At 47.7% G+C, this 23,643-nt stretch overlaps 1 protein-coding gene across 5 annotated transcripts; it reads left to right on the top strand.

Annotated features, from left to right (window-relative positions):
- The first annotated feature begins 4,008 nt into the window (after positions 1-4,008).
- Positions 4,009-20,648, top strand: LOC117884088. Of its 5 annotated transcripts, none has more exons than XM_034784193.1 (6): positions 4,010-4,188; positions 14,261-14,568; positions 15,071-16,232; positions 16,553-16,731; positions 17,869-18,003; positions 19,066-20,646. In XM_034784193.1, exons 3-6 carry the CDS (start codon positions 15,716-15,718, stop codon positions 19,444-19,446), a joined length of 1,212 nt encoding a protein of 403 aa, XP_034640084.1. In that variant the 5' UTR covers positions 4,010-4,188; positions 14,261-14,568; positions 15,071-15,715; the 3' UTR covers positions 19,447-20,646. The 5 variants fall into 5 exon arrangements, with proteins under 5 accessions (XP_034640085.1, XP_034640084.1, XP_034640082.1 ...); XM_034784191.1 differs by having other exon boundaries at positions 4,010-4,216; XM_034784192.1 differs by lacking the exon at positions 14,261-14,568.
- The last annotated feature ends 2,995 nt before the right edge of the window (positions 20,649-23,643 follow it).

Below are 23,643 nucleotides of genomic sequence, written 5' to 3'. Positions count from 1 at the left end.
GCTCAGTACCAATATGGACACAAGAACAAATGGATATAAACTGGCCATCAGGAAGTTTAGAATTGAAATTAGATGAAGGTTTCTAACCATATGAGGAGTGAAGTTCTGGAATAGCCTTCCAAGGGGAACAGTGGAGGCAAAAGACATATCTGGCTTCAAGACTAAGCTTGATAAGTTTATGGAAGGGATGGTATGATGGGATAGCCTAATTCTGGCAATTAATTGATCTTAGACTATTAGCGGTAAATATGCCCAATGGTCTGTGATGGGATGTTAGATGGGGTGGGATCTGAGTTACTACAGAGAATTCTTTCCTGGGTGTCTGGCTGGTGAGTCTTTCCCACAGGCTCAGGGTTTAGCTGATCGCCATATTTGGGGTCGGGAAAGAATTTTCCTCCAGGGCAGATTGGCAGAGGCCCTGGGGGTTTTTCGCCTTCCTCTGCAGCGTGGGGCACGGGTCATTTGCTGGAGGAGTCTCTGCACCTTGAAGTCTTTAAACCACAAGTTGAGAACTTCAGTATCTCAGACATAGGTCAGGGGTTTGTTACAGGAATGGGTGGGTGAGATTCTGTGGCCTGTGTTGTGCAGGAGGTCAGACTAGAAGATCATAATGGTCCCTTCTGACCTTAAAGTCTATGAGTCTATAAGTGGCCAGAAGGGTGGCGGGTGATGAGGACCAGAGCAGTGCCCTGCAGAGGTGCGGCAATCAGCTGTTGGGGTGACGAGCGAGTGCCCGAGCAGTTGAGTGTGTAAGGTGCTTCCTTACGGACCCCCCGCTCCACACAGGGTGGGAGGTGAACTCTGCGGATGAACCTCTGAACTCTGGGGCTGCACTGGCCAAGGACAGCAACTGTGAGTGGGGTACAGAGAAGGGATGGGCACGTTAAAGGGATTTTTGGGCTTCTGGACTTAAAATCCTGAGGGGAAAAGGACACTGCCCAACTTACTTGGGGGTGGGTCTTTTGCTCATGGTTTGTGTTTATGAATCCTAGTTGCGGTGTTTTCCCAAATTAATGCTGAGTTACTTACCGCCTTTTATTAAAAGTTTTTGCTACACTCAGACTCTGTGTTTGCGAGAGGGGAAGGATTAACCAGATCAGCTACAACATCACCGGCTCATTCACCTGCACGTCCACTAATGTTATATATGCCATCATATGCCAGCAATGCCCCTCTGCTATGTACATTGGCCAAACTGGACAGTCACTACGCAAGAGGATAAATGGACACAAGTCAGATATCAGGAATGGCAATATACAAAAACCTGTAGGAGAACACTTCAACCTCCCTGGCCACACAATAGCAGATGTAAAGGTTGCCATCTTACAGCAAAAAAACTTCAGGACCAGACTCCAAAGAGAAACTGCTGAGCTCCAGTTCATTTGCAAATTTGACACCATCAGATCAGGATTAAACAAAGACTGTGAATGGCTATCCAACTACAGAAACAGTTTCTCCTCCCTTGGTGTTCACACCTCAACTGCTAGCAGAGTACCTCACCCTCCCTGATTGAACTAACCTCGTTATCTCCACACTGATATATACCTGCCTCTAGAGATTTCCATTACTTGCATCTGAAGAAGTGAGGTTCTTACCCACGAAAGCTTATGCTCCCTATACTTCTGTTAGTCTCAAAGGTGCCACAGGACCCTCTGTTGCTTTTTACAGATTCAGACTAACACGGCTACCCCTCTGATACATGAGTATGACACTCACCACTATTCCCTTCTTTGGATAGGTGCTGGAAGTACAGGTGCTGGGGTACTGCCTCACCCACTGGCTTGAAGTAGTAATAACAACCCAAATACATGGTTCCCACCAAGAGCACCCCTACTATAAAAATTGTCCTAGCACCACTGCATATGTGGACAAGCTATTCCTTGCCACAGCTCAGCTGAACCTATTACTGTCTTGTAAAATCAAAATGGGCTTTCTCAAGTCATTCAGTAAGAGGCCCCTTCCCTGTTAGTACTGACCCTGTGCTCCAGGATAGTGGTAGGGGCACTATACAGCTGGAGATACCAACTTTATCCACTTGCACAGAACTTTTCAGCTATATTTGTTGATGTGCTTTACAAAGGTAGGTAAGTCTCATACCTATTTTACTGATGGGGAAACTGAATGATGGAAACATTGCCCAAGCTCATTTTGATTTTACATTTTAGCACTGTGCCATGTTATTGGGTCAGTACTCAATAGTGCTACTTCCTGACTCACCAACTTCCCCTCCTGCATCATCTGAATTGTCTGTGGAGGTCTGCAGACCAGTTTCTGACACAGCAAGCCCCTGCTTATGTTATGAGCACTAAGGAGATTGCCACCTAAAGCGAAGTGTCTGCAGAAACCCCAAATGAACAAGACTACACAATGTTATTAGAGCATCATGTATGCAGTCAGACAGATTACATCTTTACATAGAACATTAGTGTCGCCAGATGAAACATTCCCTCCCCTTTTCTAGGGATAGGCCCTCAAAGTTATCTTTTGCTATGCCTCAAGAGTATCAGAAGATCAGTCTCTCTGGTGAGCTTGGCATCCTTTCTCTTTTCTTCACTGCAGCCTTGCCTTCCCATCCAAGGACATAGCAGGTGTGATTCTCCACTGCTTTGCACTTTGTGCTGCCATTTGGAGATGCCAAGTGAGAATGAAACACTACCAATCTGAACTGGCAGTGTTGTACACTCACTTTGCATAGATGTAAATGACAATACAAGACAGTGGAGAGGCCTTGAACAATTTTGCATTGTGTAGCATGGGTGTCTGCAGGTGTAAGTCATAGTACACAGATCCTACTTTCCTTGCGCAACATTTCTTATGGCATCTGTGATTCTGATCAGGTCTTTTATTAACTCTCTTCTTTTAAGCCCCTTGTCCAAATCCACTTCTCTGTCCACTATAGACACATTTAGCTTCCCATGTGACTGAATATTCATCTTATCCTTTCCCTTGTGCTTCCCCACCACTCACCCCTGCAATGTTGTCAGCTCTTCCTCATGTTCTCCTCTTGACAGGAGGCCTTGATTGTGCAAAGACTTGCTTGTCATGCTTAACTTTAAGCATTTGAGCATTCCTTTTTAAAGTTAAGAGTGTGAAGCTTTTTAGGACTGGGGCCCTAGATTGTAAGCTCTTCAGGACAGGGAATGGATTTTGATTTGTTCTGTGCAGTGGCATGCACTTCTATGGTCCTATAGTAATAATAAATAAAATAGTAGTAATAATTAACAATAATTAACTGCTACATCTATAGCTAACTGCAGCTACTCTGTTAATGATCAGATTGGGTGCCATGGGAGATACCATGGACACAGTGGCATCAATTAGTGTGTGTATTATATATTTTACTTTTGTAGCTATGTTCTTGATGGTGTAGGCTCCTGTGTCCACTGATGAGGGAATGCTGTCTTTAGCAGAACCAATGGTAAGCAATGTTGTCTAGAGGTTGGAAGAAAGTGGGGTGGGGAAACTGGTAGTCAGGGCTCCTAGGTTCTAGTCCTCTGTCACTGACTCACTTTATGACCTGGAGCAAGATGCTTAAGGTCTCAGCTTCCCCATCTGCAAAACGGGGTAATAATAGCATGCTGTCAGAACTGGCTGGTGCTTGTAAAGTGCTGTGCTCTGAGATCATCAGGTGGTGGAAGGTGTTGTGTAAGGGCAAGGTATCATTGCCTGCCCTGCGCCCCAGCACTTACACCCAAATTAGACAGCAAGCCCCAGGCGCTGCAGAAGGAAAGGTGTGCTGGTGGGTGGGTGCGCTTTACTCCCATCTCTCGCTATGAGCGGAGGGGAGGGCAGATTACCCCAGAGCTGCCCACTGAAGGGCTTCTTGCACCTCCCTCTGCTGCATGTGGCACTGGCGACAGGCCAGCGGCTGGGTTAGCGAGCCTTCGGGACCGAGCCAGTCTGACGAGCCCCGCGTTTCTGGCGTGGGAACGGTGGAAGAGCCCTGGGGAAGCTCTGTCCCTGAAAGCGTTAAAGCTGCGCTCCTCCCCTCGCAGTACAACCCTCTCCGGGGACCTTCCCAGCAGCCTTTGCTGGCTCTCCCCCGGCCAAACAAAGAGCGCAGGAGCTTTCAAACTGCTGCAGCTCCACGCCGAGTTGGGTACCGGAGAGGGGCCGGCGGGGGCCTCGCTAGTGGAGCCCAGCCGGGCTGGCAGCGGCTCAACGTGGCCTGGATCGTTCCCACTCGCCGTACGTAGACACGGGGATCGGACTCGTGGTGCGTGTGCTTCCCTGGTCGAATGGGGCGCGGCTAGGGTAATGGGGAGGCGTCTCCAAGTCACGGGCACTGGCCAGGGAACTGCCTGCCTTGCTGGCCGCGCCTCGGGCTGTGTGCCATCTAACGGTGGTATTCCTGCGCGCTGGCTGGGACCTCTGGCTCCGCTCCCTGTAGCCCCGGGTGTCTCCTGAGTGCGGTTTGGTGGCTATCCGTGGGGGTCCCTGCTGCTGCCCTGGTTGTAGATAGCTGAGGGTCAGGTCTCTGCGAGCCGTGACATAGCCAGATTCACGTAGCGAGTCAGTGTCAGCGCGGGGTCAGAAATCAGAGGGGGGAGTGTGGAAGGAGCAGGAGGTGCTATTTGCTAATTCGGCCTCTGTGGCTTCATACCCATCACTTCATCTCTCTGTCTCGCTTGTCCTAGCCATAAAATATGAGCAACAATACTGACTGCTACCTTCTTCATAGAGGTGGACAGAGGGTGGTGCTGTTAAGATTTGTCAGTGCACAGTCAACAGGTGGAACTTGGATGTTCTGAAGGCAAAAACTATAACTGGATTCAAAAAAGAATTAGATAAGTTCATGGAGGATAGGTCCGTCAATGGCTATTAACTAAGATGGTGAGGGTTGCTACCCTATGCTCTGGTTGTCCCCCCATCCATTCCCTGCATCTGGGATGGGTCACTAGAGGATTGTCCTGTTCTGTTCATTCCCTTTGAAGCATCTGGTATTGGCCACTGTCAGAAGACAGGATACTGGGCTAGATGGACCACTGGTCTGACCCAGTGTGGTGGTTCTTATGTTCTTAATGTTTGTAGAGTGCCATAGAAGTGTGAACTATGACTGTGTCATGTGACCAGGTGCTTTGTTTCTATGTCTGTCTTTTTAGTTAGAGGGTATGCCATCACTGGCATGGAGATGCTTATAGAGAAGGGTCTCCTAAAACTATAAAGTACCTAGGTGATCAGTTAGCTAATGCTTCAATTGCACAGCATACCGAAGCACTCAAGTTTGATTGTTGTTTATTTTATTATGAAGTGGATGGTGGAAAGATGCACTTGCCCAGTACATGGCATTGTTCTATTTGACCATGCAGCACCGTGCCTGTTGCACAAAGATTGAATCCTGGTGCCATCTCATCATAAAGTGTCTCATTGCTTATGGTTTCCATTCATTGCGGGCACTTTAGGCTCTGTTTTTGTTTAAATTAAGATCAGAGGTGTGTGACTCTCTCCACGTGTGCTAATGAGGTGAGCATTTGGCTTTATGGGATGTGATCGCCTGTCATGCTGGCAGTAAACAAACTGCAAGGTGGGGAGGATTTTACCTATGTGCTCTGGAAGCTGGAAACCTTTCATCTTAATTGCATGTGTAATAATGAGACCAAATTGTCACTGGAGGGAATTGAGATGACATATTTGCAACGACTGCACACCTGGGTATTAAACACGTAGGTTTGAAACTGTAGACAAGAATTTTTTCTTGGTTTCCCTCTCCCCTCATTGTTCCCTTCCGAAAATAACATAGACGCTGTCAACTTGGTGAAAAATCAGAATTTACCTTGAAGTTGTAGCGTATTTTTATCTTGTAGACTCTGATCCTCTGGATTTTGATCCACCTACACCATCATGGTTTAAAACTGATCCTTGCAACACAGTCTTGCTGCTAGTTCAAAAACAAACAAACCTGTAACTTCTAGTACTGTACATGGGTGAGAGTGCATCAGCATCAGTTTGTTTGTGTAGGATCTGGGGGCTTAAAAATGTGCAGTGATGCATGGTTTTTCAGTGACATTTATAAAGCATGCCCTGCCTCTGTATGAATATGCTTGCTAAATATTAAACCTCTTTATCCCAACACAAGGAACAAGAATTACATTTTCTTTAGACATTTGCAGGACACACAATAAGTCAGAGGTGTGGGGTGTGTGGTTTTATTTTTAAATTCTCCAAGCTGCTTCAGAATCACGTGCTGGTGGGGGAAACTAGGAGGCTTAAAGCTATAGTAGCATTTTTAAGATAGGTCAGTAGTAGGTAGTCATTCTCCCTAGGGCACTCTTGGGGCTTGTCTTCACTACCCGCCTGGATCGGCGGGTAGAAATCGATCTCTCGGGGATCAAATTATCGTGTCTCGTTGGGACACGACAATCGATCCCCGAATCAATGCGCGTACTCCACCAGCACAGGTAGGAGTAAGCGCCGTCGATGGGGGAGCCGCGGCAGTTGATTTGCCGCTGTCCTCACAGCGGGGTAAGTCGGCTCGGATACGTTGAATTCAGCTCCGTTATTCGCGTAGCTGAATTTGCATATCTTAAATCAATTCCCCTCCAACCCCCCCCAGTGTAGACCTAGCCTCAGTCAGACAGACATAGTGGATATGCTGGATCGCTGGGACTTTTGGCCCATAACCTCTTGTGTCTCAGGAAATCAACTTCTTTTGGCAGGAATTTTGCTTTCTTTCTAACCTGTGATGTTAGATGGCCTAACTTTAAGATCAGTGGTTCTTACTGAGCAAACAACATTTTTCACACTTGTGTAAAAGCATACAAGGTAAAGATCATAACACTTAAAAATACATAACACACCTTTTTTCTGTAGTCTCAAGATGTATCTCACCTTCTGTTTAAGGATCTTAGTGCTTCAAAACCAAACTATTTTAGCCAAACTTCTTTGAAATAGGGAAGTACTATCCTCCATTGTACAGACTGTGCAAATGAAGCACGGAGAAATTGACTTGTGTAGACATAGATCTTGCTGGGCATGAGTAAACTTGCATATAGCTTGATTTGAGTGCAAGATTGTAAATAAGGGTGTGACAGGCTGTGTGCTGGAGATTTTCAGGCTAATTGAGATAAATGGGAACAGTGTGAATTGATACACATGAAATGTAGATAAGGTAAAAACATAAGTTATTAGTCCTTACATGATGTGCAAAGCGATTGGTCCTTACATGATCCATATGATGTCCAAACCAATTAGATTCAAAAAGTATAGATGTTAGTAGCTAGGAAAAACATATATAAACTGTGTAGTGTGGGGTCTAATTTGGAATTGTGGCATCACCCTGTACCTAACCCTGCTCAGCAAGGGAACAGAGCTGTTACATGCCTAATAAAGTAACCTTAGTGATGATCTGGAGTCGAGGTGAGTGTTTGGATCACAGAGAACTGGATGGAGCATTCTCCCAGAACTGGATGAGGTGTTCTGGGTAAGCCAAGTGGAAAAGATTTTGGAGGGAATCCTAACAACTTGTCAAAGGCTAGAGAGAGAGAGATACTGTGGCAGAGTCAGGAATGGAACCTATCTTTCTTCCAAGTATTGTGCCTTAGCCAGAAGTCTCTTCTTCCTCTGACATACTGAAGACTGACAGAAAAGTGATATTGTTTGTTATGATGCTCTCCCTTAGCAGAGAGTGAGTCAGCATGGCTCAGATAATGGCACCATCTTCATTCAACCAGCCAACTGCTCTTCTGATAACCAATTTCTCTCTTGTAACAAACCTGCTCCTAGGCCTTTTCCTAAAGCAGCTACCTGAATAACTAATTCTGCAGAGAAAATCAGGACTCTGTAACACACAATGTTTGCACAGACTTCTCTTTAGGGTTGGATGGTTTCCATTTTGTTAGCTCTTTGTCTCCACAGTATGACTTGACTAAAAACTAGCAGTGGAGAACTGTGCTAAAGAATTGCCAGGGCCACGCTACCAAACCCAGAAAGGATTTCATGTCTGTTCTGTAGAGTCTGTACTTGCAAATGTTCTTGACTAGCTTGGACTGTTTTTCATGTATAGTTTCACCAAGATTTGGTTTAGGACATTGTGGCACTGACAGGCCAGCTCAAGCCAAAGGGAATTCACTTGTGTATGAATATCAAAGAAATGTTAAGTGTAATAATATGCATAGACTAATTCACTCGTGTTAATTGAGATAAAAGGAGATGTCAATTGTATTGTTTTCGCCTATCTATATCTTGTTGTTTGCTATCATATTACAATTACACTAGGTATATCCTGTAATTAGATAATTAGATCAAAGTGTGTGGTAGTGAACATCAGAAGGTATTTGATGTATAAATGTCATGAAAACTAATGAAGGATTGTTGTTTGCTATTAAAAACATTTGCATTTATGTATAATTCTGTAACTAAAATTACTCCTCAAAGAAATCTTGTGAAATATTAATGAAGGACTTAATGGCTGTACCAGGAAATGCTAATTTCAAAGCAAGGAGCCAGGTAGTGAGTAAAAACACTTGTCAGAGTGTTATCTGCGGAAATAAGATATAAATACGGATTTAAAGAAATGCTCTTTCATCTCTATTTGGACTCTTACAGGGAAGATACCAAATGCAAAGTGGAGATCCCCTGAAACAACTGAGTTCCCGGAAAAGATTTTCGGGAAACTGAGGGTTTAAATGATAGCAGTTGATATAATAGACTTACAAACTTAGACTCACCTGGTAAAGTATTTTACCTGCTTTAACCTCTAACCCTCTCATTTCTTTTTCTTAGCCAATAAATATTTAGTTAATTTACTAGAGAATTGGCTGCCAGCGTTATCTTTGTTCTGAGATACAAAGTATCAATTGATCTGGGTAAGTGACTGATACTTCGGGATTGGGAGTAACCTGATTTGTTATTGACCACTGTCGGAAGACAGGATACTGGGCTAGATGGACCTTTGGTCTGATCCAGTATGGCCGTTCTTATGTGATTTTCAGTTTATGTGACCATTATCACTAAGGCCAATTTGTCTGAGTGTCAGGGTAGGTTGGAGTGCCTAAGGGGACTGTCTGTGACTCCGTGGTAAGACCGGTATAGTGATCCAGGAGTGCACATTTGTTACCGGCTTGGTGAAATCTGCTAATAGAATATACCACCAGTTTGGGGTGTCTGTCCTGTTTTCTAACCCTCTGACCTGAGATTGGCACTCACAGTTGTGAGCCACTTTAGACAGTGTGACAGACTGATATTTTATCTCTTCCTGAGCCAGTGCACCTTTCCCTGAAACACCGTCTACCCAGCTTGCTGGATCCTTTTGATTTCTTTCTCCAGATACAGCACTTAATGTTTTCCAGTCAGTACTGTAGACGAAAACATCATCCACGTAAGCTGCTAGGAAATCCCCATGCCCCTTAAAGACTATGTCCAGCAGTCTCTGAAATAGGGACAGAGCACCAAGTAACCCAAAAGGCATAATCGTAAATGGAGCTGTTACACTAGGACTTGTGCTGTTGCCCAGTGCTACCAAAGACTGAGTTGCTGTCCTGAGGTGCATTTCTATGCAAGCATGACCAGTCCACTCACCTCCATTAGTGGGAGGCTTTCCCAGGTGTGTAGTTACTCAGAAATTGATGATAATGTTTCATTTTTTAAAGTGTTTTTTCACCCTTCTGTTTGCCCTTATGGCTCCCAGTCCTGCAGATGGATGTACGTGGTGGGGATCCTTACTTCCCACATAAAAGCCTGTTAACATGGCTCTGCATGGGTACAGGGTTTTGCCTGCATGCACCTGATTGCATGATCAGGCCTTATCTATTTACAACTGAAATGCAACTCTATGGAACATAGCCAGGTAGGTGAAAGAGAGGGGTATTTTGGTCAAATACACTGTGCCAAAACTCTGCTGTTAAAAAGGGCAATGGGACCTTTAATATCCATGCAAAGTAGACAAGACCTCTGCTTTGTAGGATTTGAAAGACCCACTCAGTGTAAACTGCATGGAGTTCTACTCTGGAAACGAGAGCTGTGTCAGCCCTGCTCTTTGTGTGATCATGGTCAGGAAGTGGGCTGAGCGGCCGTTTCAGGGAATATCATATATATTTCTATATGATACTAACCTGTTTTTTCCAGCAACATATTTGATTTCTGGCTTACAATGTATGTCATTGGCCGTGATGAGATTCAGATGTCAAGGGGAGTCGGAACACTGGAATGCAAACATCGCCTAACATCAGACAAAGTGTCCTACATTTAACAGTAAATGCAATCGCTAGTCAGCGATGCTTCCCCAGCCTCCATGAATAAGTGGCATTGTCTCTAACAGTGGGACCACAAAACCAAACTGAGGGGAGATTTCTAATGGAAACTCCAGCAAATTCAGAACTTTTGGGAAGCTACCTTCTTTTTTAAAAGATTCTTTTTCTCTGTTCAAAAAGAGAAAAGCTAAGAAGTTAATGAACCTCTGGAAGGGTCATGGTGGAAGAATGTAAAGGTCTCTTTAATAAATGTGTAACTCAGTCAGTTATGTTACATAACCTTTGTGCCCCGAGCAGCCACAGCGCTGTCATCAAAAACGATGTGGAGAACTCGGCCCTTACAAATATGTAGCTTGTTTGGTAAAGGAAAGCTGGAAGCATGCAGAGGGATCAATGTAAACAAATGCTAAACAGAAAACAAGGCAGATCAGAGCTGTTAAAGTACAGACTTGAAATACCTAGGTTATTAGCTGCTGGAAATACCTAGCTGTTAAAGTGCAGACTGGAAATATCTAGCACTGGAATGGGTTACCTAGGGAGGTGGTGGAACCTCCAGCCTTAGAGGTTTTTAAGGCCTGGCTTGACAAAGCCCTGGCTGGGATGATTTAGTTGGTGTTGGTCCTGCTTTGAGCAGTGGATTGGACTAGATGACCTCCTGAGGTCTCTTCCAACACTAATATTCTATGATTCTAAGATTGAAAAAATTGGGTTTGTTTAGTCTGGAAAAGAGAAGACTGAGAGGGAACATAACTGTTTTCAAGTACATAAAAGGTTGTTACAAGGAGGAGAGAGAAAATTTGTTCTTAACCTGTGTGGATAGGACAAGAAGCAATGAGCTTAAATTGCAGCAAGGGAGGTTTAGGTTGGACATTAGGAAAAAAATTTCTAACTGTCAGGGTGGTTAAGTACTGGAATAAATTGCCTAGGGAGGTTGTGGATTTTCCATCATTGGAGATTTTTAAGAGCAGGTTGGATGAACATCTGCCAGGAATGGTCTAGATAATACTTAGTCCTGCCATAAGTGTGGGGGACTGGACTAGATGACCTCTCGAGGTCCCTTCCAGTCCTATGATTCTATGAATATCTAGTCAGGAAAGAGAACCTGTTGCTCTCCTGGGCAAGCCTGTTTTCCTCTCCTGAGCAGGAGCAGTAAAATAGCCAGAGTCTTGCTGTGCAATTTGTATAGTGCACCTACAACTAGCCAGAATAAAATGGGATCTACAATCATTCACCTCCAGTTTGTTGGTCTGAATTTTGCCCAGTTTAGTAAGGAACCAAAAAATGTTACTATCTGACAGCTTTACAGTGGCTTTTGTGACATGGATCTGTGGGGCTCGTTCCAGTATCTAGTGCACAAGAGCCCACATTCATAAACCACCATCACAGAACCAATTACTGTAGTCCTGTTAATCTTTGTACAAAGGCTAAGGTCTAATGGACCATGGAGAATGCCCTAGCCTCTCCTCCTTAGAGGCGTACTCACCTCATCCCTGGAGAATATTGATAGGGCTGTATGGAAAGAGCTTGCACTACTGTTGTCTGTGCTGCACTCTTTCTGGAAAGGACTCCAATCTCCAAGGATGTCATGTTGGCAGCTTTCACAAGCAGAAAGTCACTTGAAACTACAACCAACTGATCATGACCTTGAATATTCCTGGTCAATGGGAAATCTAAATGCTGACGTAATTACTTATTACAGGTGCTGGTAAAACAAGAGTGGTCCAAAGGTGTCTCCAAAGAATGGATGCCTGAACCATCTTAAGCTAGCCCCAGAGTGAATTCTCCATAATGTGTTGGGAGGGAGAGAGATTCCTACCCAGGTACATTTGGCTGAACAGAAGTGGAACTAATGGTAAAGGCAGGCAGCTCTCATGCACTAATGACAGGAGAGCTGGGCCCCTGAGCGGGATGGTACAAAGTGGGAAGCTTCTCCAAGGAATTAGGAAGCTGTGGAATTACCAACTCTACTGTCCCTCCTCATTGTTCCCTGTCCCTGTTCATGCAGGGAGTCTGGATAAATCCAATGCATGAGATGTTAGTGGCTCAGTCAAGACCATGAGTTATCCTGCTGTGGGGAGTTCTTGCTGATTGACTGGAGTCCAAAGGCATCTGCCAGTGTAAGAGGTGTGAGTCCTGTAACAAGGGGAGTTAACTAGATGGTGCTAGAGCATACTTCTGCGATTGGAGTTCAGGTCTTGGTTAGAAAATACTTGAACAAAGCAACTGTTCCCCTGTCTAGAGCAGGGGCTTTTGACCGTGGGGTGTGAACTGGTGTTAGGGGTTTGCAGCCATTCTGCTCTTCTCATATTGCTAAAGGGCAGGGAGGTCCGAGTTACTGGGGAGGGATCGTGGTATGGCAAAGGCTGACCGTCTCTGGTCTGAAGCTAATAACAGCATGTAAACAAATCCTTGTACCCAGAGGTACGTTTGGTCTCCCTCAGCTTTCCAGTGAACAGGACCTAGTGCATACAACAGCGTATGGATAGTTTTTAGTTGTAAACAATTCTGGATCAGAATATATTGTACATCTCTTGAATCTGGTTTATTCCTCTCGGTCTCAAAGGGGGGAGTAAAACTCAGAGGGACATGGTGACTGCTCTGAAACTAGATTCAAGGAGACTCCATTTTTCCCTGTGGCTTTCCCTGGATAGTTTGCAATAATCGCTGTGCCTTCTTGGCAGACCAAAGGAACTGCTTTAATACACACACATGCCAGTTTGGCAACAGCTCATGAAAAGAGCTGATGTTCGCTTTGTGGCTGCCACGTGAAGTAGTTGCCTTAGAAATGTCCATGATGATGAAGTAGCTTGCTAATATCTCTTGCTTGGAGAAAACCAGGTATGCCCTCTAAGCTGAGTAGTGCTACAGAAATGCTGGGGGGAGGAGGGATGATGGAAATGACTCTGAAACCAATGCTTAAAAAAACCAACCCTAGGTGCTGCTAACAACAAAGTGTCAATACATTAGTTCTGGGTCTTATCCATCCTTGCCCCTCTCCCCTCCACTTCTTGCCTTGCTCCCATGTGTCCCACCTGCTCTGGATGCCAGGCTGTCATAATGAGCCTGGGTTCTCCATCATTCAGGCAGCTAAATTACAAACAACCCTTTTTAAACAAAATAACAGCAGTAGATCTTATCAGAATTCCCTGCAGGCAACAAGCTGGCTCAGATAACACTGGCAGAATAGCCGGTTGCAGGGAAGGCAAAGCTGGGTGCCTGCTACTGCTGTTAATTGTGATAGCAGTGTACATGTAAGTGCATGCACCCCCTCATTCCCTTTCTTCCCTTCCCACTGCCAGCGCATCTGACCGCCTAGCCTCAGCAGTCTGGTTTTGTGGCCAATGTGTGGGAGATGGATTCAGGTGGGAGTCTCAGATTCATATGATCTGGGCCCTGTGGTCTGAGGAGGACCCTTGGAGCAGCAAGCAACATGTTGTGCAACTGGTCCCTGTCCCAGCAGCACCCTGTGCCTGAGCCAAAGCCCACTGAAGTCAGCGGAAATATGTCCATTGAGGATAGTGGACTTTTGAATCATTCTGAGAGGAGAAGCTGGGTGTAGGGAGCTTCTTATAACAACCCTGGGTCTCCCCAAGATGGGAGCTGGAGGCGGGGTGTGCAGGGGAGATGGCCAGCGTCTGGGAGTTGTATGGCTATCTTGGTGGTAGGGCAGTGCAATTTAATTGTGGGGTATCTTTCTTGATGTGCTTGAGGTGGGGCATACAAAGCTTGGTGGTGCGTTGGTCCAGTATAGTCTTAATCAACTCCTGCTCAGATAAAAATCCAAGCCTTGCACTCTTAATTTGAGGGCACCCAATACTGGTGACTTGGGGATTTCTCCGCACCCAATCTCACCTCACACTGCCTCTGTAGGTGAACCCCTTGCTAGAGTATTTCCTCTTCCCCTTCACTATGTGATGGTTTACTCTGCTGTTTTGGGAATTACCCCTAGAGTCCCTGCCTGAGACTGTTATGATGGGTATATGGAAGATCTACACTTGCCTTTGAACTTATATGCATCTGAGATCCTTTCTACTACAGTTGATAATTAGTTAACAGTATGTTTGTTTTCAAAGGTGAAGAATTGAACAGCTTGATAATCTAAAGGGAAGGCTCTGAAGCAGCACACAGTGATGATTTGCTCACTGAAGGTGTCTTGTGGCTTAAAGGAAAAGGGTTAAAGAGCTCCAGCATGACTCTGCCTCCCTGCTGTGACCTGCCTGAATGACCCTGCCATACTTTCCATATGGAATCCTGTCAGCTGGCAGTGCTAGTACTGAGATTTACTGGAGAGTCTGATGAGAGGAGAGCCAGGCAACCGGGTGCTAGGGGTTCTGCTGACTGTGCTCGTCTGAGCCAGGGCAGTTCCATGCCAGTGATTAATGTAAGCAGCTGCAAAAACATTGATTAGGGTTTGAGCCACAGCTGTCGGGCTGGAATTCAACTGACTTCTGAACTGGCCAGTTCCAGCAAGTAGGGTACCACATGCACTCAAGAACCAAAATCTGAACTCTGCCACTACAGCTCCTGGCTGGCATCCCAACAGCTAGTGGGGTCCCCCACTGTCTTCTCTCCCCCAGCCCCAAAAAAGGGTGTTCACATACTCAATACCAAACAGAGTGACCAAGTCCCATCTGATATGACAGGCCCGGGATGCCCAGGCTAATTGAGCTTGTTAAGGTTCTGGGATAGCACAAACAATTTTTAATAGTGATGTGACACCTGGTAAATAGCACAGGGGCTTCCTAGTGGATGGGAAACATTCCTTGCTGTTTGTAAAGGAGGTTAGAGGATCTTTTTTTTTTTTTTTTAAACAACTTTCAAAGAAGAGGCTGCACAAGGGTTCTGACTCCACTCCATCCCTTTTTTTCTTCTTTTGCTTATAGGATGAAGACAGCTAGCTGAGCCCAAGGGAGTTGATCCACAGTTTGGTATGTGAGACATATGCCAACCCTCCAACTGGGACACTAGCAAGTTGGATTTAGCCTGCCACTTACCCCCTCAGTGTGACCGGCCCAGGACATATGGGTTGCCACTCTCGTTCCAATGGGCTGGAAGTTGAATCTCTTTCCACTTTGACAAGGGAGACACTCCACTGCTGTGCCACTTCCTTCCTGTTCCTCTCCCACAAGGAGCTGCAAGCCTGAAAAGAGTGGATCCTTCTATGTCTCTGATGACCAGGACAGCATCCTGCAGCCGCTATCGGTCTGGAGCTGTGGTGACTCCAGAAAGGGCCATGGCTACTATAGGCAGCCCTGGGACACAAAACTAGCAGAGGCTTAACCTCTTCACTTGCACGGCATGCCCTCTTGTGCCACAGATACTACCTCTGATACTACCCACCAAGTGCCTTGTCTCCTTAACTGGCTTCTGGGACGGGAGTAATGTCACTAGGGTCCTCGTGGGAGGAACATGGCTCAGCTGGCTGTGCTAGCAGGAATCCCGACTAAGGATGTAGCTACAGAACACTAGCACAAAAAAACAGATTGGGAGGGGCTTTGATCCATGCCCCTTGTCCTGCCGAGTGAGCGATGGGCCGCTTGGATGACCATGCCAAGAAGCGGATAGTGGAGCTGCGCAAAGCCGGGCTGAGCTTCCGCAAAATCAAGAAGGTCCTAGAGCTGGACAATATCCGGGTGACCCCGCAAGCTGTCTACCTGTTCCTCAAGCGTAAGAATGTGGAGCCGGCACAGCCTCCAGGAGCCTCCCATTTCCAACCAGCTGGAGGCCGGGGGAGCAGGAGAACGGCCATCAACCGGACTGGCTGGGAGGATGAGCAGCTCTGGAACTTGCTGCAGGAAAATGAGACTGAACAGAACAAGCAGACGGAGCCCAGAGGCAGCAGGCAGCCAGGTCCCAGGACCCCAGCACTCCCCGGAGGAGCCACCGTGAGCTGCAAGGAGCCACACCTCAATGATAACCAAGACTGCAAGGATGGCATCAAAATAGTCAGCGTGACATCGCTGTGGAAGGATAGTGGGCAGTTTGGGAAGGTGCCTACAGTGCCCATGGGCCCATCTCCAGCGGCACAGCTATCCCCTATTAACAGTAAGGCCTGGCTTTCTCATTCGTTGTCCATTAGTCTTGGATAGGCCTCTCCACTTCTCTAAGCAGCCTGGTGAGTTGCCAAGCAGTACCAAGGGTCTCTGCTCACATCCCTGTTTTCCAAACCCAGGCAGACTGGACAGGACTCTTAGGCCCTGGAGCATAGCTGAGGTGGGGGGAAGTGCATGGTGGAGCTGGAAGGACTTAGTCCCTATAGATAGAGGGGTCTCACTTCTCTGTGGGGCTCGGGAAAGGCTGGCACTCAGTTCAAGGGTCTCACTTGAAAGTGCTTCTCTCTCTGGTTACTCTGTCAATCCATCCAGGTGACAACTGCTCTGGGATTCGGACCTCAGCTGTGGATAGCCACCCGGCTCCACTCCCATCAGCCACGGCGCAGCAGCAGCCGAACACCAGGGGCAGGATGTTCTTGTCGCCTGCCAGGAATCCAGCCTTAATTGTGAAGAAGAAGATTGTGGACAGGGCCATCCACCTCCAGAAAAAGGTACAGGGCTGGAAGAGGCAGACTGGCCGTCCTGTGGCTAGAAACCCCTTCTCCAGCCCAGCAAGACTGGGGATCTGCTCAGGCAGCGACCCATCAGGTTACAGTTAAATTGGCCTGAAAGGGCTGGTAACACTCCCTGCGTCCCCAACTGGAGAAGGCTCTGTGGGAACCCAGGCTCCAGTGCGCAGAAGGGACAAGGAGATCCTGGGCTTCTATGAGGTGCCCTCTCAAGTGACCTGCTCTGTGGAGTTGGGTGGGGAGGACACAGGGCCAGCTTGTGGGGAATGCAGCTGTCTTCATGCAGTCTGATGGACTTGGTGACTTGGGCCCAAGGCTCCCCTCCCCCTTTGCCTCAGCAAGTTGGATTTTTGCCCACTCAGGATCCTTGAGGTCTGTTTGTGGCTCTGTGTGGCCTTGGACAAATCATTTCCCTTCTCTGTGCCTCAGTTATTCCTGCTTAGCAGAAGGGGAAAGGCTGCCCTCCCCCATGCTGGGGGAAGTCCTTTGAGGGCTTCTGTCGGCAGGTGTCCTAGGTACTCTCCGACCCGCAGGCTCCACTGGTACCATTCCATAGCGTGGGTGGAAGCTTCCCCAGATGCATTCCCCCCACTTTGGACACTGTGACAAGGACTTTGTTACTGGTGGCCCCAGACCCATCCTGCACGACAACTGGCAATACCTGTGCCTCATCTAGAAAAGAAGAGCAGGAAAGAAATGAGTTTTTGGGCTGAGCACTGCCAGCCGGACCAGAGACCCATGCTCTGTGGACTTCTAAAGAACAGGTTTGGTCCCCACAATTGCTCCAGACCCTGGCCCAGATGGTAGCATCTGTTCATTCTGAGGTCTGTGCTGGAGAGGAAAGGGGAGGACTGAGGGACAGTAGCAGAGCTGAGCAGGGAGGAGAGAGACAAGGATTGCAGGAGGTGCTGCAGGGTGGCAGTGAGATGCATTGGCAGAGCTTAGGGGAGGGGAGAACCCAAGAACAAAGCTGCAGGTCAGGACTGAGCCACACTTGGACACTAATTTGCACAACTGAGCTCTAACAGGCACTCGTGAGCTCTAGGCTCACTTGCAGTGTAATAAGGAATATTGAATCCTGTGCATGGCTGATGCTTGTAATTCTCCGACATTGACCAGGCAACCATTCACAACGGGCACAGTCCATCTGATTCGACAGCTGTCCTGCCCTTCTTGGTGGGAGTGCAGCCGGCCAAACAGCCTCCCAGGGCAAACCCATCTGTCATGGCAGCCTCTATGAGCCGCAGTGCACATGTAAGTAACCTAAGATGCGCACAGTCCGTAGGCACTAGCCTATCGACTGAACAAACAGTTGCCATGGACACCAGGATGAATCACCACAATACATTCTGGCTGGCTTGTCATGCTTCCTTGGGACAAAGCCGTAAGTGGCATGGCCACCTGCTCTTAATGACTCTGAGTGGATGCTGATCTCTGCCAGGACTCAAATGTCAGGATGCAGAGATAGCATGGGGAAAACGTACAAGGCTGAGGGGGCAGATTGAGTTAACATTTACTGTCCCGATGGCAGCATTTCTGAGGTAAGTAGCAGAGTAATGAATAACAGCCAGGCAGAGGCAAAGCTGGATCTGAGAGGAGCCTGGTGTTCTTTATCTGCTCCGCTGCTAGGCCCACCCTGTTCTACTGTTGCTCAGATGGCCAGCCCAATCTGTGCCCTGCCCAGGAGTCTTGCTTTCAGAAGTGAACGTTGCTGATTGGGGAAAGAGGAGCATGTGGCTATGCTAATGAGGATCCCTACTCCAAAGTGTCCCATTAGAAGCTGTTAGTGCACCCCATTGGGTATTTGGTCCTGGCTTCCTTTCCATGGAGCACTGCCTCAGCCCCACTGTGAATCTGGCTGAAGGCCCACATCTGCACTAGAAGTTGTGGTTGCCCTCCTCCAGAAAGGTCATGTATGTAGGCTCCATGTTAGCAGATCAAGAGAGTCCCACAGCTGCTTTTCTCCCTCACCAGTGAGGCATTTCCTAGCAGGCCTGAGCATACAGTCCTTCTTGCTGCTTTCTGAAAGGCATCGTCTCTTTCAGTTTTGAACACTGCAAGACTACTACAGAGGGGCCAAGCTGAAGGTGCACTGGCACAGCTGGGTGGTGGGCAGGGCTAGAGTAGCAGTGGCAACATACAATGGTAGATAGGATTGGAGGTCAGATCAGATCACAGAGGGATGCAGCTGTCCGATGTTAGCTGGCCTCATCTCACATGCATACCTGCTAACTCTTGAATGCAGAATAAAGAGGTCTGTGCTAAGCTGGTTCTATAGGAAATGGCCCGTCACTGCATTTCTGATCTTTCTTCCAGGTCAAAGATGCCAGCACTCAAACGGGCTTGCTTAACTCTGCATGTTCTCCAGGCAATCAGAACCCTGTGTGGGGTGGGCAGATGCTGGCCCCCTCACCCATCCCCCATGCCATTGCCGAGAAGCTGGATGCTGTACACACACAGGTGCAGAAACTGACACATGCAATGCACGCGGTGCTAGAGAGGCAGTGCCGCATGGAGCGCCAGCACGAGCAGCAGCAGCGTTTCCAGCAAGAGGTGCTGATGACGCTTCAGCAGCTCAGCTCCACCGTGAGCCATGGGACAGTGCCAGGAAACGAGCCCTGTGTCCCCTTCAGCAGCATGGCTGATCCCTCGCCCCCTGTGCCAAACTTCAGCCAATTCAAGATGGAGCTTATCTGATGAAAGGCTGATGCTAACATTCATGAGCCTGGGCATAAGAGTGGCCTGGAGCTAGCTCTGGACAAAGCAGCTGGCATGGGCCACCCTAGCCAAAATATAAAGGGATCTCAATCAGGCAGCTGCAGCTGAGTGAAGAGAAGCAGGCATTAGCACTTCATAAACTGCAGCTCTAAGAGCCTGGCTAAGGCCCTGCTACTGCAAGAACAGAAGACTGGGTGGAGGAAGGCCACCAATAACACCAAGACTCAGTCTGCTTCAGCCTAGTTAATCCAGCCCTGCTGCCCCCAGGAAGAGGCATGTACCAATGGGAGGCTGAAACATGTTAAAGGAAAGCCTTAATTCTGGTCACTGTATACAGCAAATGAAATACTGGTTTAGCCCCCAAGGCCCAGGTCCAAAGGATATGGAACTCCAGCAGCTTAGAGAGGCTGGCTACAGCCAAGCACCATGTTACATAGAAGGAAAACATGGTGGCAGGCATCACTCTCTCCTTGGCAGAGCAAGCATTTAATGCTTACACAAGGAAGGGAGCGTGAGCATAGAATGTTCAGGAGCTTGGGTTTTGGATGCTTTGTGCCCTTTCTTTCAGAGTGGTATGTGGAGAGTAAAATAATCTCAGTAAAGTCTATACACCCACTGCTCTAGAAACAGACTGGGCTCTATGTGGCATGTTGGCTGTTTTTCATACACCAACCTCCCTATAAGAGTATGACTCCATGGTAATGAGACACCAGCTGCAATCACACCTATCTATAGCTAAAGTACTGGAACAGTGAAGCCAGGGCAGTGCATGCTGCAGGGTAGGCTAGCTGCAGGGATAATAAGCCAGTGTTCCAGGCAACCTTGTACCCCTACATCAGCTGCACTCATGCCCCAGGATTGATGGAGGATGGAGGATTCTCCTGCAATGACCAAAATTTATGGAATAAGGAGCAGAGGTAGGAACTGCTCATTTCATTGCACTTCAGGCCAAGTGCTAGTAAGTCCTCTCCCTGTCCCCTGATCCCAGGGAAACCAAGGATAGCTGTGGCAGTTGACCACAACTTAAACAGCCCCATTCTTCCATTGCTGCATTTGTGTTGCTGTACAATAAAAAACATCTGAGCACAACACAGGGAACATAACACGGGGTGGAGTGGGACTGTGGCATGGGGCTCATTGGGTACATAACGCAGGGTGGAGCAGGTTTGTTGGACGGGGTGGGATGGGTACATAATGTGGGGTGGACTGGGAATGTGGCATGGGGCCTGTTGGGTACGTGACGCAGGGTGGAGCGGGACTGTGGCTCGGGGCCTGTCAGGTACGTAATGGGGGGGGAGGGGGGTTAGAGAAGCAGGTCTGTGGGACGGGGCTGGGTGGGTACATAATGGATAGAGCGGGACTGTTTCTCGGGGCCTGGTGGGTATGTAACATGGGGTGGAGCGGGTCTGTTGGATGGGGCTTGGTGGGTATGTAACACGGGATGAAGCAGGAATGTGGCATGGGGCTTGGTGGATACGTAATGCGGGGTGGAGCGGGTCTGTCACATGGGACTCAGCGAGGGTGCAATGCCACTGGGAGTGGGACTGTCGCACGGGGCTGGGCGGATACATAACGGGGTGAAGCGGGACTGTGTCATGGGGCTTGGTGGGTACGTAACATGGGGTAGAGAGGGTCTGTTGGATGGGGCTCGGTGGGTACATAACACAGAGTGGAGCAGAGTTGGACATGGCTGGGCTGGTACATAACATGGGGTGGAGCAGGTCTGTGGCACGGGGGCCCTCAGGTATATAACATGGGGTGGAGCAGGTCTGTAGGATGGGGCTTGGTGGGTACGTAACACGGGGTGGAGCTGTTGAACCAATCTAGAGGAATGTCTCCATACCCCGCATCTATCATCGGGGTTTGTTGTTAGTCCCTTTAAAAAAAATAACCAACTAGGATGTGTGGGTGAAAACAACCAAGGTATTTATTAAACCATCAACAGTTCTAAACAAGGTAAACCAAAGGCAAACTAAATGAATAGGAACACATGTAAAGCAAGGACCCCCACAACAGGTGATATAAGGTAAGTAAAGGACTGACAGTATGCTGACTGTGACTGAGGGTAAGTTCCCTCCCCTAGAACGGGACCCGGGTAAGAGGATGTAGGATCAGTGGACCACTACTATATCTTGCAGCTCTGAGGACCCTCATGATGACAGGACAGCTCTGGACTTCGTCCAGGTAGGTGGAACCCACAGGTAAGGAGTGGCCCTCAGGAGCAGGCGATGACAGCTCTGCCCCAGCGATGACTCAGCTTGTACTCCCCCTGCGATGTCGTGGGTGTGTATTTGTCCTCCGTGAAAGAGTGGCAGCTGGTGTCACAGTCTCACTCTCTGCATGCAAGTGAGAATTACCCTCCCGCAATCAGATGAAAGAGCGTGGTACTCAGCGTACTCCTCTGAGACAATCTAGAGAACTGAGATGGCTGCTATGCTTTCCAACAGTTGCAGCAGCAGCACCTCCAGACTCTCCCATTCAGAAGGGTAGTTTCTTCCTTCTGCTGTGCAGGCCCTTATATGCCCTGCGCAGCATCTACTGGGCAGATCATAGGTCACATGGTTTGCTTGGTTTCCCGCCTTTCAGTAGAAAGGGCAGGAAACTACACCGGGGGTGGGGGGAGAAGGACAGCCAAGATGGATTCCCAGTTATTTGGGCATTCAAGATGGCACACCTAAGATGTTAAGCACCAAAGATTTTCCCCTACATTCCCTTCCTTGCCAGCAAGGAACCCTATATCGGGATTTCTGATGCCGACACAGGATTACATGGGGCACATTGGCACACCTAGACTTGTGCCTCCGTTTACCAAACTTATGTTGCGACCACCTGCATTGCAACACAAACAAAACAGACAAAGGATGTGCAAGCAAATGTATCTGACACTTTGTTGGGGTCGGAGAATAAAGGTCTCCACCAATTACTAATTGTGGCAAACTTCTTAACCCTTTTTAGGACTGCTTCTGTTTGATTGGACAAGTGGTGGACGATGATTAAGATAGAGCTACCCCATTCCATCACTTTATCCACATGCCTAATTAACTCAGGAGGCTCCATTAGTTGGCTAATGAGCAAAGTATAGAGGCCCAAACTGACAGGCTTGACACGATCATACATGTAAAATGAAGTCCTGATGTTTCTGGATGTCATTTGCTCTGATTGAAAATCGATATTACATCCCTTAATTGTTAACAGATAGCATAAACACAAATTTGGATACACCTTATTATTGATGACATAAAATGTGTTTACCACCAGAGACTTACAGGTACTGCGGAGACACACGCAATTGTCATTGATTACCACCACCTGAGAATGTTCTGATGTCTTGGGATGCAGCTTGTAATGACACCTGCCTTCATCTGTGCTTAGACAGATGTGCTGCCCTAGGAATACTTCCGATGGGCACAGGTACCCCTGATTATCTTCCCATAAGCATGAGCTGACATCTATCACATGATAGTCTGTCCCTTCTCGGATTACCCAGTGGGGAAGATCTGTAGGCATCATAATGGTGCCATTTGCTATGATACCAAGAGGGAGAAGCGGGTATGCCCACTGGACAGTGCCGTTCATAATTGTTAAGACTCGAGCTGTGGCCACCTTTGTGTGCGGGTCATACATAAAGTCAAGGAGCTTCCACCAGGCATGATGAACCTTGAATGGAGAGACATCCTTACGCATGATGTTCCTTAGGTCTATAGCAGGGATCGGCAACCTTTCAGAAGTGGTGTGCTGAGTCTTCATGTATTCACTTTAACTTTAGGTTTCGTGTGCCAGTAATACATTTTAATGTTTTTTAGAAGGTCTCTCTCTATAAGTCTATATATATAACTAAACTATTGTGTATGTAAAGTAAACAAGGTTTTCAAAATGTTTAAGATGCTTAATTTAAAATTAAATTAAAATGCTGATCTTACGCTGCTGGCCCACTCAGCCTGCTGCCGGCCTGGGGTTCCGTTCACCTAGGTCGGCAGTGGGCTGAGCAGGGCCTGTGGGACCCTGGCTGGCAAGGGCCAGGACCCCAGACTGGGGGTGCAGGTGGGAATGTGGGGTGTGTGTGTGCAGGAGCTCCCGTTTGGTGCTCAGGGTGGGATGTGGGGGTGTGTGCAAGAGTCAGGGCATGGGGTGTGGGGGGGGCTGGGTATGTGTGGGGCTGCAGGAGTCAGAATGGGG

The sequence above is a fragment of the Trachemys scripta genome, chromosome 10, assembly GCF_013100865.1.
Source record: "Trachemys scripta elegans isolate TJP31775 chromosome 10, CAS_Tse_1.0, whole genome shotgun sequence".
Taxonomy (NCBI): domain Eukaryota; kingdom Metazoa; phylum Chordata; order Testudines; family Emydidae; genus Trachemys; species Trachemys scripta.
This window is presented reverse-complemented; position numbering and strand designations above follow the sequence as displayed.

Excerpts from the sequence above, each read along its gene's own strand:
- LOC117884088 (XM_034784192.1), top strand. The coding sequence starts at position 15,716 with ATGGGCCGCTTGGATGACCATGCCAAGAAGCGGATAGTGGAGCTGCGC. Across the intron at positions 16,233-16,552 it reads ACAGCTATCCCCTATTAACA|GTGACAACTGCTCTGGGATT; the intron begins GTAAGGCCTGGC and ends CAATCCATCCAG. Across the intron at positions 16,732-17,868 it reads CCATCCACCTCCAGAAAAAG|GCAACCATTCACAACGGGCA; the intron begins GTACAGGGCTGG and ends GACATTGACCAG.